Source organism: Cibotium barometz, chromosome 51 (assembly GCF_041138505.1).
Source record: "Cibotium barometz isolate CiBa-2024 chromosome 51, ASM4113850v1, whole genome shotgun sequence".
Lineage (NCBI taxonomy): Eukaryota > Viridiplantae > Streptophyta > Polypodiopsida > Cyatheales > Cibotiaceae > Cibotium > Cibotium barometz.
The window spans coordinates 41,426,273-41,440,626 of NC_141096.1; the positions used below are offsets into that span (position 1 = coordinate 41,426,273).

Genomic DNA, 14,354 nt, shown 5'->3' on the forward strand with positions numbered 1-14,354 from the left:
AGCTATGATTTATGATGAGTTATCAAATCCAAATCATCAAGTACCATCACTTGAGTATGTGCTTTGTATTTTAAGAAAAATAAGTACCATCACTTAAGTATGTGCTTAATATTCTAAGAAAAATAAATGTGTACAATCAAGGTACTCTTTACAATCTCTTTGTATTATTTTAAAATTACATATTGTAGCTTTATCTAGAGTACAAAATCCACTATTCTAGTTATTTTAAGTGTCTTGTTCCAATCACATCAAGTAAATCCAAGCATTAGAAAAATGAAATATAGATCGACGGAGGGTATTTATGAGAAAACTTAAAGTGCCCAAAACATACATCACAAATGAGCAAGTTGGACCATTTTATTTAACTAGGCTCAAATGATTTCATTCATTAAACTTATATGGAATAAGTAAAACTTGGGTTGAGTTAATTATTGTGCTAGGGAAACACAGTTGCAAAATTTTAAAAGACGAGTAGAACCATAGAGGAGGCATGACCATTGGGACTAAACCTATGGACATAATATTACTATATATAATAAAACAATAAAAATGTAGCCATGAATTCAATCTACACCATATATTAAATCTAACAATAAAATTTAAAACAGAAAAGCAATAAATATTAATATAGGAAAGCAATAAATATTAAAAGAGTAAAAATGTAACCATGAATTTAATCTACACCATAGATTAAATCTAACAAATAAATATTAAAAGAGAAAAGCGTTATTTTTCTTGATGGAGCTTATTACACATAAATTGAATCAAACTATTTTTCTTGATGGAGCTTCTTTTAATCACACATAAATCAAATCAAACTATTTCATTTAAGTTGTGTTTTATTACGTATACTTTTTTAAAAAAACGTTCTTCCTCACGAGACGAGTGGCTCCACTTGTTCAAATATTGGGATTGCTTATAAATAATAAGAAAAGATAGAAGGTTGAAGAAAATTCATTGCAAGAAGTAAAAATAAAAAGCTCAACAACATCATATTAAATGGAGACAACATAGGCCACAAACAAGCTTGTGGTGAATGCATCATTGTGACTTTCCCTCTTATTTTAACTTTTGGCATTGCAAAAGAATTTTTTTGTGTTTGCATTTTGTCAAGCTATTTATTCCAGTATGTTGAAAGAATTATTGTGCTAGAAATTATATAGAAGATGCGATAAGAAAGCTGCATTTAGGATTTGTGGGGAGGGAGTTTTAGTAAAATCCTTTTACTTAAAGTATTCTCTATCCATTTTTTATGTTTTTGTTTGACTGGTGTGTGTGGAAAGCGAAGGATGGTGCCACATGTATACAGAACCCATCACATTTATTAATGGTGACAAACTCATGAATGCTATGCATTGCATGGAGGTCATGTATAGCCTTCCAACAATAGTCACATGGAGACAATCTTAGGTTGGTATACACGGACTATAAAGCATGAGAAAGGATCACTCCGATCTTGTGAGGAAGAGAAGTTGTTGCAAAACAATCCTTCACATGATTACCCCACCAATATCACCCTTAAATCATGAGTTTCAAATTGACCCTTGTGCTTTTTAATGGATCACTAAGTCGTAGCTTTTAGGTGTCCTCATATCATTACACAAATTACATGCTTTGCACATAGTCATATTGTATTGGAAATGGTGACAACTTGAGAGGGTGGTGTGATGGGTGCTCTTAGGCGCCTTTACCCATGAGGTTTTAGCAGTGATGGTCAATGCAAGAAAATAAACCTCACTATGTGATTGCATAAGTACTGTGAGAAACATCTGTTGAGTGTGGAAAGGTGCCCTATCGCCTCTTATGAGACTAACCATCTACCAACATTCTACATTGAGAACCATGCTACATATGATATTTTTTCTATTTTCCCCATTTAAGCAGATAGCTCCCAAATAACATAGGATTAACACTCCTTCCCTCCACTTCTTGATTAAGCGAGGTAAGAATAATGAGCTTCATGTGACTTGTCCATCACAACTCCACAAAGCTACCTTTGACCTTGATGGTATAAAGGGAGAATGGCATGCCATACATGGGGAGGATGTTTTCACTCACCCGCTAATGTGTCTTGAAACACATCTCTTAAGCCAATGCAAAATATGGGATTATCCATATATCCATATCCATATCTATGATCCATCTCAGACACACACATACACTTGACACTAAATCATCATGCTACACACACACACACATACACATACACATATGTATATTTGCAATTCAGGAATCTCTATATATCCAACCCGCCATAATTTGAAGAAACCTTCATTGAAGTTCACACCTTATTTTGTTGCACAATTTCAAGGTAACCTCCGAAGTCATAAGTTGAGTTTTTTGTGAACACTAACTAAGGGGGATTTTTTAATAAAAGTAGTTTTTTTTTGGAGTATGATGTGACACGTAGTTTTTTTTCACGGCCCTACGCAGCCAATGAAATCCCCAGTTTAGGGCACGTGCGCAACGAGACATCAAAGGGGCATCGCTCTGTATGTGCTTAATGGCAACCAGAGCCTGCCAACACACACAGGTTCGCCTTCTGCGACCTTCTCCTCTTTTCATATCTCGTTGTTTCTCTAATATGAGTATTTGTGTGTGTGTGTGTGTGTGTGTTCTCACAGGCTTTAGGGCTATCCTGCCTGTAGTAAAGATTATATTAATCATGCCACACGATGCCATCTATGCGCCAGTTGCTGAAATCGGTGCACTCACAGCCAGAATTAAAGAGCAGGTTGAAAACCCTAATCCAAAAATCCTGTAGCTCTCTCCTGGACGCCAATCCATCATCAAAACACACTTTTACTGCTGAAGATCTACCTTCAGGTTCTTTCAGATATTTTCAGTTCGAATTTTCAAGATTTTCTAGCAGAACATCGGAAGTGGGTGACTCAGGAAAGCCTCTCTCTGCGTGCGAGGCCACGTCTCGTGTTTTTGCGACCCCTTCTGTGCATGGCCCAGTGTGGCAGAGCTTTGGCTACCATACATGTCAAGTCCTGCTAGATGAAAACCCTACCGTGGCATCGAGGCAATCCGTGCCGCGGAGTATTGCCTCTTTGCAATGCACGATTACAAGAGGCAGGCATCCAAAGTTGGAGGCACAGTTCCATGTATGGGCTCTAGACATTCAGTCAGGAAGCTCCCTATCTGCGGTAGTCCATTCGCCGAAGCCATGGGGGAATCTGAAGAACCCGTCACGGGAAGAAGAGATGCAAAACTTGGGTAAGCAGCTGGAGGTGGCAGACATTTCCCAGCTTAGTTGGGCGCATGAGTTTGAAGAGGCAGGAGAGGGTCAAGACACAAGGGAATGCAAGCCACTGCTCCCAAACTTTCTAAGAACCTCTGCAGCTTTTTATTTTCCTTGTGCTGGACCATGCCTACCAGCCGTCAGCAATTTACTTTGGAATGCGGTGTCTCGCACTACCCATGGTGTTGGGACTGTAAAGCAACTAGGCCTGATGTCTGATTCCTCACCAGAGGACATGCATTTTATTGTCGAGGAGAAGGCTTCAGCCAGGTCACTGTTACTTCTTTTCTTGTGCTAATTTTTTCCTACTCGAATTATTGTGTTTTTTTTTTCAAATATTTCTTTTTTTGAGAATAGGCTTCTAGCAAGGGTTTGCCTAGCCGAGGTTTTTGTGTTGTCATTTGCTAACTTGAGGATGATAGTTTTGAAAATTATTGTGAATTATCCAATGATAAGGTAGCTGCTACTTGTGATCTTCTATGTAATATTTAAGGCCCATAGTACGTATGTTGTCGAAAATCAAGAACTAGGGGGACTCAAAATAAGTGAATGGCCTCATGATTGAGCTAGAAAAAATAAAGATGCCTCATGGGGGGGCTGGCCCAACTTCAGCCCCTAGTGCTATGCCATGTGCAAGTTGGTTTTTGCAGGATGTATATGCTCATGTAATGTTTCACAATGATGGTAATCATGTATTTGCCAGGAATGGTTGATGTATGTATGCTGTTTTGGTAGTGAATTGGTTCCGTATACACATGCCCGTTTGTGACAGTTCCAGATGGATGTCAAATCCGCTTTTATGATTGGAGATTTAGAGGAGGAAGTTTATTTGGTCCTCTGGGAGTGCAGGTAGACGATCCATGTTGTGTGCTCTCGAGGTCTTCAATCCCTTTGCTCACCGATAGCTCTGATACCATGTGTGTGCAAAAGGATGAAAGGACCAGATGTATGAGAGATTAGAGCAAAACAACACAGCATGAAATGGGTGAGTGAGTGCATATATGATGGTGAGTGAAAATATGTACAAGGAGACTCTGAGTAGAAGACCAATGCAGAAGCAAAGATGATGTCGGAGATAAAGCACTGTCGTGACGAAGGCTCTCGTCGATGTGAGGCAAAGGCACTCCGTGAGGTGGTCGTGTCGAGGGCTCGCGTCGGTAGAAACAAGGTGGTAGTGGGCAGCGGAAGGTGAAGTGATGATGCAGACTGTGGCGACAAGGGAGCTGTGGTACCTAAGTGGTGACGAAGAGCAGAGAGAGCTACTGTCCCAAGTGGTGTAGTGGTGCAAGCCCTAGTGACAAGGGTGCTACAATACCAGAGGGGTGGTGAGGAGCAGAGAGGGTTGCCGTCCCAAGTGGTGTTGATGGTGAAGATAAGCAGAGAGGGCTGCCGTCCCAAGTGGTGTTGATGGTGAAGATAAGCAGAGAGGGTTGCCGTCCCAAGTGGTGTTGATGGTGAAGATAAGTAGAGAGGGCTGCCATCCCAATGATGTGAGATGGTGAGCAGAGAGGGTTGCTGTCCCAAGGTAAACTGTAGAAGAAAAACGATGACGTACTGTAGTAGAGAGTGTGTTGCTGTCCCAAGATATGTGCTGATGATAAAACAATGATGTGATGTACTGTAGCAGGGAGTGGGCTGTTGTCCCATGCGCTGACGTAAACGTTGTGCTCTATGTAACAAAGAGGGCTACTGTCCCATGAACTGATGTAAAACGCTGGTGTGCTGGAGCTGATAGGCGATGATGATGAAGCAGATGTAGTGCAGGCACCAACATCAACAGCCAACAGGTGTGGTACCTGGTGTGGTCTATGAAGTGGTACAGAATGCTGAATGATGAAGCTATGCTATATATAGTGAGTGGCTGTTGGTCACGGCCCAGTAAAGGGGCTGTTGGCCAGCAACAAGACCTAAAACAACAAAATAAACCGAGTAAAATCCCCTTTTTAGGACTTGGAAAAATGCCATTTTCACACACATGTGAGGGCAAAAGGACGAAAGGACCAGATGTACGAGAGATCAAAGCAAAACAACATAGCATGAAATGGGTGAGTGAATGTATATATGATGGTGAGTGAAAATATGTACAAGAGGTCCTCTGATGCGAGGAGACTCTGAGTAGAAGACCAGTGCAGAAGCAAAGTCGATGTCGAAGCTGATGCACAGTCGGTTACCAAGGCTCGCGTCGATGTAAGGCAAAGGCACTCCGAGAGGTGGCCGATGTCGAAGGCTCGCGTCCGTGGATGCAGAGGCACTCCGAGGTGGGTAGTGGGCAACGGAAGGTGAAGTGACAATGCAGACTCTAGTGACAAGTGCGCTGCAATACCTGAGTGGTGATGAAGAGCAGAGAAGGCTGCCGTCCTGAGTGTAGTGGTGCAAGCTCTGGTAACAAGGGTGCTGCAATACCTGAGGGGTAGTGAGGAGCAGAGAGAGTTGCCGTCCCAAGTGGTGTCGATGGTGAAGATAAGCAGAGGGCTACCGTCCCGATGATGTGAGATGGTGACTAGAGAGGGCTGTTGTCCCAAGGTAAACTGTAGAAGAAAAATTATGATGTACTGTAGCAGAGAGTGGGTTGTTGTCCCAAGATATTTATTGATGATAGCAGAGAGTGGGCCACTGTCCCATGAGCTAATGTAAAACGCTGGTGTGCTCTATGTAGCAGAGAGTGCTGTTGTCCCATGAGGTGATGTAAAACGCTGATGTGCTAGAGCTGACAGGCGAAGATGATGAAGCAGATGTAGTGCAGGCACGGGTAAGCAACAGCAACATCAGCAAATGATGATGTACCAGATGTGGTCAATGAAGCGGTACAACTGCTGAATGGTCAAGCGTATCTATATTTAGTATGTGGGCTGCTGGTCCGCCCATTGCAAGGGGCAGTTGGCCAGTAGCAAGACCCAAAAAACAAGAAATAAAACCTAATAACCCAGTAAAAATCCCCTTTTTAGGGCTCGACAAAATGCCATTTTCACACACACCCTCTCAGGCCGAAAAGGGGACCATGAGAGAAGATGAGAGAATATGAAGGATACCAAGGTCCCACACTAACACAATGGCAGAAGGAATGTATCCCCCTCTGGAAGTAAAGTCCGATAAAGTCAGAGAGGGAGATCGTGATGGCAAAGGTAGTGAAGGTGAGTTGACCTGTGTGGTCGAGATCAGAGTTTGGAGAATCAACTTCTGGTGAGAAAAATTGGTCCTCCAGGAGTGCAGGTAGCCGATCCATGCTGTGTGCTCTCGAGGTCTTCAATCCCTTTGCTCACGATAGCTCTGATACCATATGAGGGCAAAAGGACTTAAGGACCAGATGTACAAGAGATCAGAGAAAAACAACACAGCATGAAATGAGTGAGTGAGTGTATATATGATGGTGAGTGAAAAAATATGTACAAGAGATCCTCTGATGTGAGGAGACTCTGAGTAGAAGACCAGTGCAGAAGCAAAGTTGATGTCGGAGCTGAAGCACAGTCGGTGACCAAGGCTCGCGTTGATGTGAGGCAAAGGCACTCCAAGAGGTGGTCTGTGTCGAAGGCTCGCGTCAATGGATGCAGAGGCACTCTGAGGGTAGTGGGCAGTGAAAGGTGAAGTGATGATGCACTCTGGTGACAAGGGTGCTGCAGTACCTGAGTGGTGATGAAGAGCAGAGAGAGCTCCTGTCCCGAGAGGTGTAGTGGTGCAAGCTCTGGCAGCAAGGGTGCTGCAATACCTGAGGGGTAGTGAGGAGCAGAGAGGGCTGCCGTCCCGATGATGTGAGATGGTGAGCAGAGAGGGCTTCTGTCCCAAGGTAAACTGTAGAAGAAAAATGATGTACTGTAGCAGAGAGTGGGCTGCTGTCCCAAGATATGTACTGATGATAAAATGATGATGTTCTGTACTATAGCAGATAGTGGGCTGCTGGCCCATGAGCTTATGTAAAATGCTGGTGTGCTCTATGTAGCAAAGAGGGCTGCTTTCTCATGAGGTGATGTAAAACGCTGATGTGCTGTAGCTGCATGATGAAGCAGATGTAGTGCACGCACCAGTAAGCAACAGCAGCATCGGCAGATGATGATGTGGTGGTCAATGAAGTGCTACAACTGCTGAATGGTCGTAGAGTGATCACCAACCACTCCTATACTTTGATAGAGCGGTCACCAACCCTCTAACAAAGTGCTGTCCCAAACCTGCAAAACAGTAACCAGCCATGGTTTTGGCTCACTGGCCACCCGCAGGTTCCACTAGATCACATCCCCAGGCCTAGTACTTGTCTAGGGACATGTTTGCTCAAGTTTCGTCGCGAGAAACTTCCTGCAAAGCTGTAAAAACAGTCAATAATGGCCCTTATAAAAGTCGGCCAGCTCCTGTTGAGGCTCTGTTCACTCCGTCTGGAGTGTAGATAAGCCAAACGCAAGATCTCGGAGGATCGGAGATTGGCTGAACTGTACACGGCTGTAGAAACACCTCGATGACCTGATCTCGAGCCTATGCACTCTTCCGAAGGGCATGAGGAAGGGCTGCACACCTGAGGCTGAGAAAAGAAGATAGTGGACTGTTCTAAGCTATGTTAGAATGCTGTAAATGCTTATGAATGCTGTGTTACCTTCACCAAATGACTGTTGCATGTATGGATGATGCACTGAAGGCGGGGTACTGCTGTAGAACTGATGCAAGACTGAAAACGCAGGCTGTAGGACTGAAACGCAGGTTGTACTGCTGCTGGACAGAAACGCAGGTGTGTACGGCTGCTGCTGGACAGAAACGCAGGCTGAATTCTGGCGCTGAACTGAGGCTGGACTGGTGGCCTCCTGATCTCTCTCTCTCAGCTGTCCGCACCGGAGTTTTCTTCTCCCTCCTGCTGCTGTCCACCTGCAAAGCGGTCACCTGATGGCTGTTCAGCATCTGCTCTGCATCTGTACAGCCGTACAGTACTCGTGTGGTTTCAGCTGGAGGTCTTCTCTCTCATATAGTACTGGCCGTGTAACCGGTAGTGTTTGGGGCTGTTTTGAGACTGTTTTGGACAGGTTTTGGTGCTGTTTTTATCTTGGCTCTAGATTGGGATCTCAGCGAGAGTCTTGGTGGCACTTTGTGGAAACTCCGGTGCAAGATTGTACCTGCACCTTGGTTTCGTGTGAAAGCTTCTATTGGAATAGAGAAGTTCCTACGGGGACCGGCCGTTTTGGCTCAGTGTGGTGTTGATATTTTATTGTGGTTTCTTTCCGCTATGTATCATAGCTCTGTTTGGTATATGAGGTGTTTGTCTATTTGTTCCGGGTCCCTGTTCGGTTTCAGTGGTATTAGAGATTAGGCTTTCTCGGAAGCGGAGGCTTCCTTCCAACAATGAGAAAGCGAAAAGATCAAAAGTGGAGACTTACACTCACCAACAGCTTTGCTATTGAACTTATGGAAGCAGTCATGTATCAAGAGCAGGAGCAGTAGACAGCTTGGTCTAAGGATTTATGGATTCACATATTTTATTCTCGAAGTATGGAGTTGGTTTTTTGTGCCTGTGTTCAACACCCTTTTCCATATGGATTATTATCAAACTTTTCCATATAGATTATTCTTTTCCATATGGATTATTATCAAACTTTTCAAGCAAGTTATATGGAGCTATATCTCAAGATATCTTATGTGTATGTTGAGGAGAGATATATATGTTTTTGGCTTGATGACGATCGTGGCAAAGAAAAGCTAAGTATTCTTTGAGTTTTACAAACTCGATGCTTTTTGCAAGTTATTGTAAGTGTATTTGAACACGATAGATCAAGCCCTCTGAAAAGCTCTGTGGCATCACCCCAGTGTCCAAAACATATTGAAAGCCCCTGCGGAGACCTGGCCCCAAAAGGTCCCAATAGCGCATAAAAAAGGCCGGCGTCAGTCCGTCCTCCCCTGGGCAACTATGTCGCGGCAGGACCCTCAAGGCCTCGGCAAGCTCAATCTCTGACAGAGGCGCACCTAGAACTGTACGCATACGGTCTGTGACCCTCCTCTGCACATGGGCCCACACAGTCTGTCTGCAAGCATCTCGATCCTCAGTGGTGGCTGGCTCCGCTGAAAGCAGGTCTCTATAGAATGCAGTGGCAATGGCTCTGATCTCCCCGAGCTCAGTAGCTACCGATCCATCCGGTCTACCAAGCTGACGGACTCCTGCTCGCGCATGGCGGGGTCCAGTGATCTCAAAAAACTCTCCAGTCACTCTATCACCAAGCTGCGTCCACTGAGAGGCCTGACGACGATAGTAAAACTCATGTTTCTGCTCCTCTGCCTCTCTAACCTCCTGGCGTGCCTGGCTCAGCTGGGACGCCACCCACTCACATGCAGGCTGCTGCTCTTGAAGGCGCTGTAGCGAAGCAAGGCTGCGTCTCAGCCGATGCTCCCGCTCGCGAATCTCTCCCAGCCGTGTCAAAGCTGCAGCGTGCAGAAAAGAGCTAAGCTCGATGAGTCCCTGGGCACACTGGCCCGCTGCATCCTGGTTAGAGCACTGACTATCATGCCAGATCCTCTCAATGTCCTCAGCGAGACTGGGATCTGTAAGTACCCTCTCCGGGATCCTCAACTGCAAGCTGGGCTCCCGTGTCCTCTCTTCCAATGTCAAGATAATTGGCGCATGATTTGAAAATGAGGTGCCAGCGAGAATGCCGATGGAGCCCCCTCGCTCCCCTAACCAGTCGCCCACATAGAAGCGATCAATCCGTGATAGATTAGTCCCTCCCAGCCGGCGATCTGACCGAGAGAAACTAAGACTGTCCTGAGACCGGGAGAAGGCCCCATGCTGCCATGCATCAGTGATCCTCAGTGACATGCAAAACCGGTCCCAAGCTGCAAGCTCCGTGCCGTGCACTGTAACATGACTGCCTCCCACCCTATCGGCCGGGTCCTCAAGCATGTTGAAGTCTCCCCCGACACACCAATGTGCGGCCTCTGGCAATGCATCCGTAACCTGGGTCCAGAACTCTGCTCTGGCACTAGCATGATTGGGCGCATAGACGTTCAGCACGTCCAATAGCTCATCATGCATCCTCAGAATGACATACTGTGCTCTACCAGGCACAATGATCCCTCGATCCACAATGGCCTGCCGCCATACATCTGCAATGACCATGCATACTCCTCCCTGTCCACCCAAAGGACCAAACCCTGCAGACCAAAAAGTGTCCCATCTACTAGGCATCACCGAACCATATCTCCGGATCCTGCTCTCACCCAAGTGGTGCTCCTACATCATCAAAATATCAATGCTGCCACCAACCAAGCATCTCTGAAGCTCTTGCCTCAAGCAACTACGATAGCGTATAAAATGTGCTCCGCCAAGGCCCTGTACATTCCATGAGATGATCCTCATGGATGCCCTTCTGAGGTGGATGCTGTCTCAGCCGTACGGCGGGCCTTCGCAAGCAGCTTGGATGGAGAGTAGTCCCCATCCGAGCGGCTGTGAATCTGCCCACCCGGTGTACTGCAAGAATCACAGATCAGGCGCCAGTGGCTATGGCCCATGGCGACTGCCTCCCGCTCTGACAGAGCAACCTGGTGTATACACACATATCCAGGGTCGCGTGCTAAGTTTGCCACTATGCGAACGACCAAATGACGAATCCCTGAGGTATCCACACTCCCGGGATCCAAGAAAAAATGAGCCAACTCCCGTAGTCGGCCTATCACATCTGTCACCTCCAGATCGCTCATATGATGAGAAAACTCAACTACCTGAGTCTTCAAAGTGCTGAGAGCGAGCTCTAGAGTCCACTCCCGGTCGCAAGGGCCACATAGAGGGAACGAGAAGGCCACCGCTGAATCTAGTGCCTCCTCCCCGCGGGCCGGAGGTATCACTACATGAACTCGGATGGGTGCTAGCTCATGGGGGCCCTCTGCTCCAAAAAGCCGTGTGAAGGCGTAATCAAAAACCTCCGAGCGCTGTCTAATGCCGAGGCGACTCAGCCGACTGCGGATAGATGAAATCCGTGAAGCCCGAATCGGCATGGTAGGTCTCCTCTGTGATGCTCGAGCGAGGTCGGTGCTCAGCGCCCTCCGGACTGCAGGTGATTGCCAGGGGATTGCCAGGGCCTCCCAGGAAGGTGAGGCGGGCGGAGGGGGAGGAGGGGGGGGGGGCGAGGGGGGTGGAGAGGGGGGTGGAGAGGGAGCCGCTGCCGAAACCGGAGCGGGGACGGGAGGAGGCGATGGTGGAAGCGAGGCGCTGGGAGGGGACGGGGGTTGGGGGGGGGTGAAGGAGGGGGTGCTGGCATCTCCTTGTCCTCAGTCGTCGCCGCAGGGGTCTCCTCCTGGAGGGGAGAAAAGCTGTTCCTCACGGGAACCCAGTGAGGCTGAGACTGTGGCTGTTGCTGCAGCGGTCTCTGGGCGTGCTGCTGTGGCTGTCTCCCTCGGCGGCGCCCCTGTCCAGGCTGCCACTCCGAGGTCTGTGGCCTGAGCAGGTGTCCCGGAGGCAGCCTGCCGAGCCGCATCTGTGGGCGGGCCATCAGTGGCCTGCTCTGCTGTGGTGAGGGTCAGGGTCTCCTGTGAGGGCAGGCCTTGGCCAGATGGCCGACCTGCCTACAAATGAAGGACTGATTCGGGAGCCCCGAGAACTCCACTCTCTGATCTATCCATCCCCCCCCATCCTAGGTAGCTGAATGACCTTAGGAAGGGAGGAGATGTCAGACACCAACACTCTGACTGAAGGTAGCCTAGCTGCTCTGGCCACCACTGAAGCTGCTGAGGGGCCAGTCTCTAGTACCGAGCCCACCAATGCTCCTAGCCTAGAGAGGAGCGGAAGATACTCCCGGCGGAGTCCAGGGAAGCAAACTGTAACATGGAAAAGGCGCTCTCCCTGCTCCGCCCCGCTGCTGGGTCAAATCCATGCTGCCAAGGTCTGAAGAAAGCCCGAGCACCCCTGATGTCAAGGGGACTCATGGCAAGGACCTTGGCAATGCTCTGGGCGGCCTCGAACTCGATCTGGTAATGTCCACGGCCCAGTAGCTATACGTCCAGGATCTTGCCCACATTTGCAAGAAGGCGGGCCTGAAGAAGATCCCGGATCTCCCCTCTGCTGGGGCGAGTGCCGACTATACGGCAGATGGTGGAATGAGCCTGGAGGCGTTCCACCTCGGGGGTGAGGCTCGCTTCCTCTTCTGGCGAAAGAGAGAGCCTGATGGGGGTGTCCTCAGGGGTGGGCGAGGGGGCTGCGGATGAGTCCCTTTGAGGCGGGGCGGGAGGAGCCTCCATCAGAGTCTGAAGCTACGGCGAAGGCGAGGCGAAGGCGGAGATCCTGCTAGAAACGAGCTGCACACAGAGAGGCGGAAGACGGAGAAAAAAAGGAAAACAAAACCCTCAGGGGGCGGAAGCAAGAAAGGGGGGGGGGGGGGGGGGCGGCGGGAGCTGCGCGCAAGAGGGAGGGGTGGAGAGCGAGCTGGCGGAGGGGGGGGACGGGGTGCTGCAGAGGGGAGGAGGGCGCGAAGGAAAGGGGGGGGGGGCGCGAAGGTGAGGAAGGCGGCGGGCAGAGCAGCTAGGGAGGGGGCGCAGCAGCGAAGGCAGGCGGGGGGGGGGGGCTAATGGAGGGGCGGCGGGCAATGTAGCGAGGGAGGGGGCGCAGCAGCGAAGGCAGGCGGGGGGGCAAGGGAAGGCGCGAGGAGCGAGGGGGGGCGAGGGGGCGAGCAGGCAGGGAGGCGAAGGGCGCAGTTGTGCAGGCAACGCGAGCAGGGAGGGGGGCGGGAGCTTCTGCGAGCGGGAGTATCTTAAGCAATGCAGCATTGGTATCCTGACATTCCAAATTTCAAAATAGATATCCAATAGTAAGTACATCATATAACCAAAATTACAGCACGTACCATAAACCATATTACATAATATACCTGGTAGGAGTGATAGTCGGTGAGGTGACTAATGACACCATCTCTCTCATCCGATGAAAATGATGATAGAGGAGCCCCAATGTAGAGCCCTCCATGTCACTGAATCGGATGAAGACATACATGGGTTTGAGGAGCTTTGCTAAGCCCTCAATAAATATCAAACCAAAACGACTCATCCAACACTTTGCGTTGGATGTATCGAGTGGGCTCGCTGGTCGAACCACGCATCTTCCTCCATGCCGGTGATACCACTGAGGCTCGAAGTGCATCCTGTATCTCATGTAGCCTGCCAAGCACAAGATACATATAGGCAAATCTGTTAAAATATTGCATCTTTTCTTTTATGCTGTCATGGAGCTGTCGGCTTGTTTTCCTACAGCCGACTGCTTCATGTACTAGTATATAAGAGTTGCTCCCTTATTCATTCCAATAAATCATTCCTACCCTATTTGCTGGCTCTTGTACTCTGTAACCTCAAGCTAATAAAGCTTAGATCTTGCTTGCAATCTTTCTCTCTCTCTCATGTTTATTGCTTTCGCTTGTGCACATTCTTTCATGGTATCACTCGCCTAGGCTCTGGCTGCTGCACAATCTGTTTGTCTCCGTTTTCTGCTTCCCTAGATTCTCCAGGCTGTAGATCCTTCAAACAGTGGCTGCGTTTCTCCTTTCTTAGCTGCGTTCTTTGCTCTACAACCTCTCCAATTGCTGTCGGCCAGCCCCCAGGCTGCGTTTTCTTCTACAGAGGCAAGTGGAGGAGGTCTAGCTGCAGATTCAGTAAGTGCATCAGACAAGTGGCACATCAGCTCTTCTCCCTCCAAGATCCCCTCCCTCTTCCAGTAGGAGGTTCCCGGTGGTGTGTTTTTTGGGTTTCTTTTGCTGCTGTCCAGCCTGCATCTTCAGAGGGGGCTATTGGTCCCTAGTTGGATCCTGTGGAAAGGTGCTTGAGAGAGCATGTGGATTGCTTAGCTGTTGGGGTAAAGGCATTATGCCCACCCTTATAGTATACTATGTACTATAAAACTTATGTGGGAGGTTGTTGGGGTAAAGGCATTATGCCCACCCTTATAGTGTGTACTAGCCCATAAGTTTTATAGTACATAGTACACTTAGTACTTTTAATGTACTAAGTGCACTATGTGTACTAGAGCAAATATACATGTGTGATAGGGGACTCACACTTGATTAGTTGACTTATCCCCACATATGTCTCTCTCTCTCTCTTCTTCTCTGTGTATGTCTCCCACATGAAACCCTAACTCTAATCTCCCTTCAAATGGTATCAGAGCCAC

The 14,354-nt window shown here is 48.1% G+C and overlaps 1 protein-coding gene across 2 annotated transcripts in view; it reads left to right on the forward strand.

Annotated features, from left to right (window-relative positions):
• Positions 1–2,413: 2,413 nt before the first annotated feature.
• LOC147609636 (putative protein phosphatase 2C 80) overlaps positions 2,414–14,354 on the forward strand; it is a 37,764-nt gene continuing 25,823 nt past the window's right edge. Inside the window, exons 1-2 of one of the 2 annotated variants that reach the window (XM_086787470.1) lie at positions 2,414–2,533; positions 2,625–3,517. In XM_086787470.1, coding sequence (XP_086643596.1) covers positions 2,676–3,517 — 842 coding nt within the window. In that variant the 5' untranslated portion in view covers positions 2,414–2,533; positions 2,625–2,675. Of the gene's footprint in view, positions 2,534–2,563; positions 3,518–14,354 lie in introns of those variants that run through there. The other variant, XM_086787471.1, reaches the window with a different exon arrangement.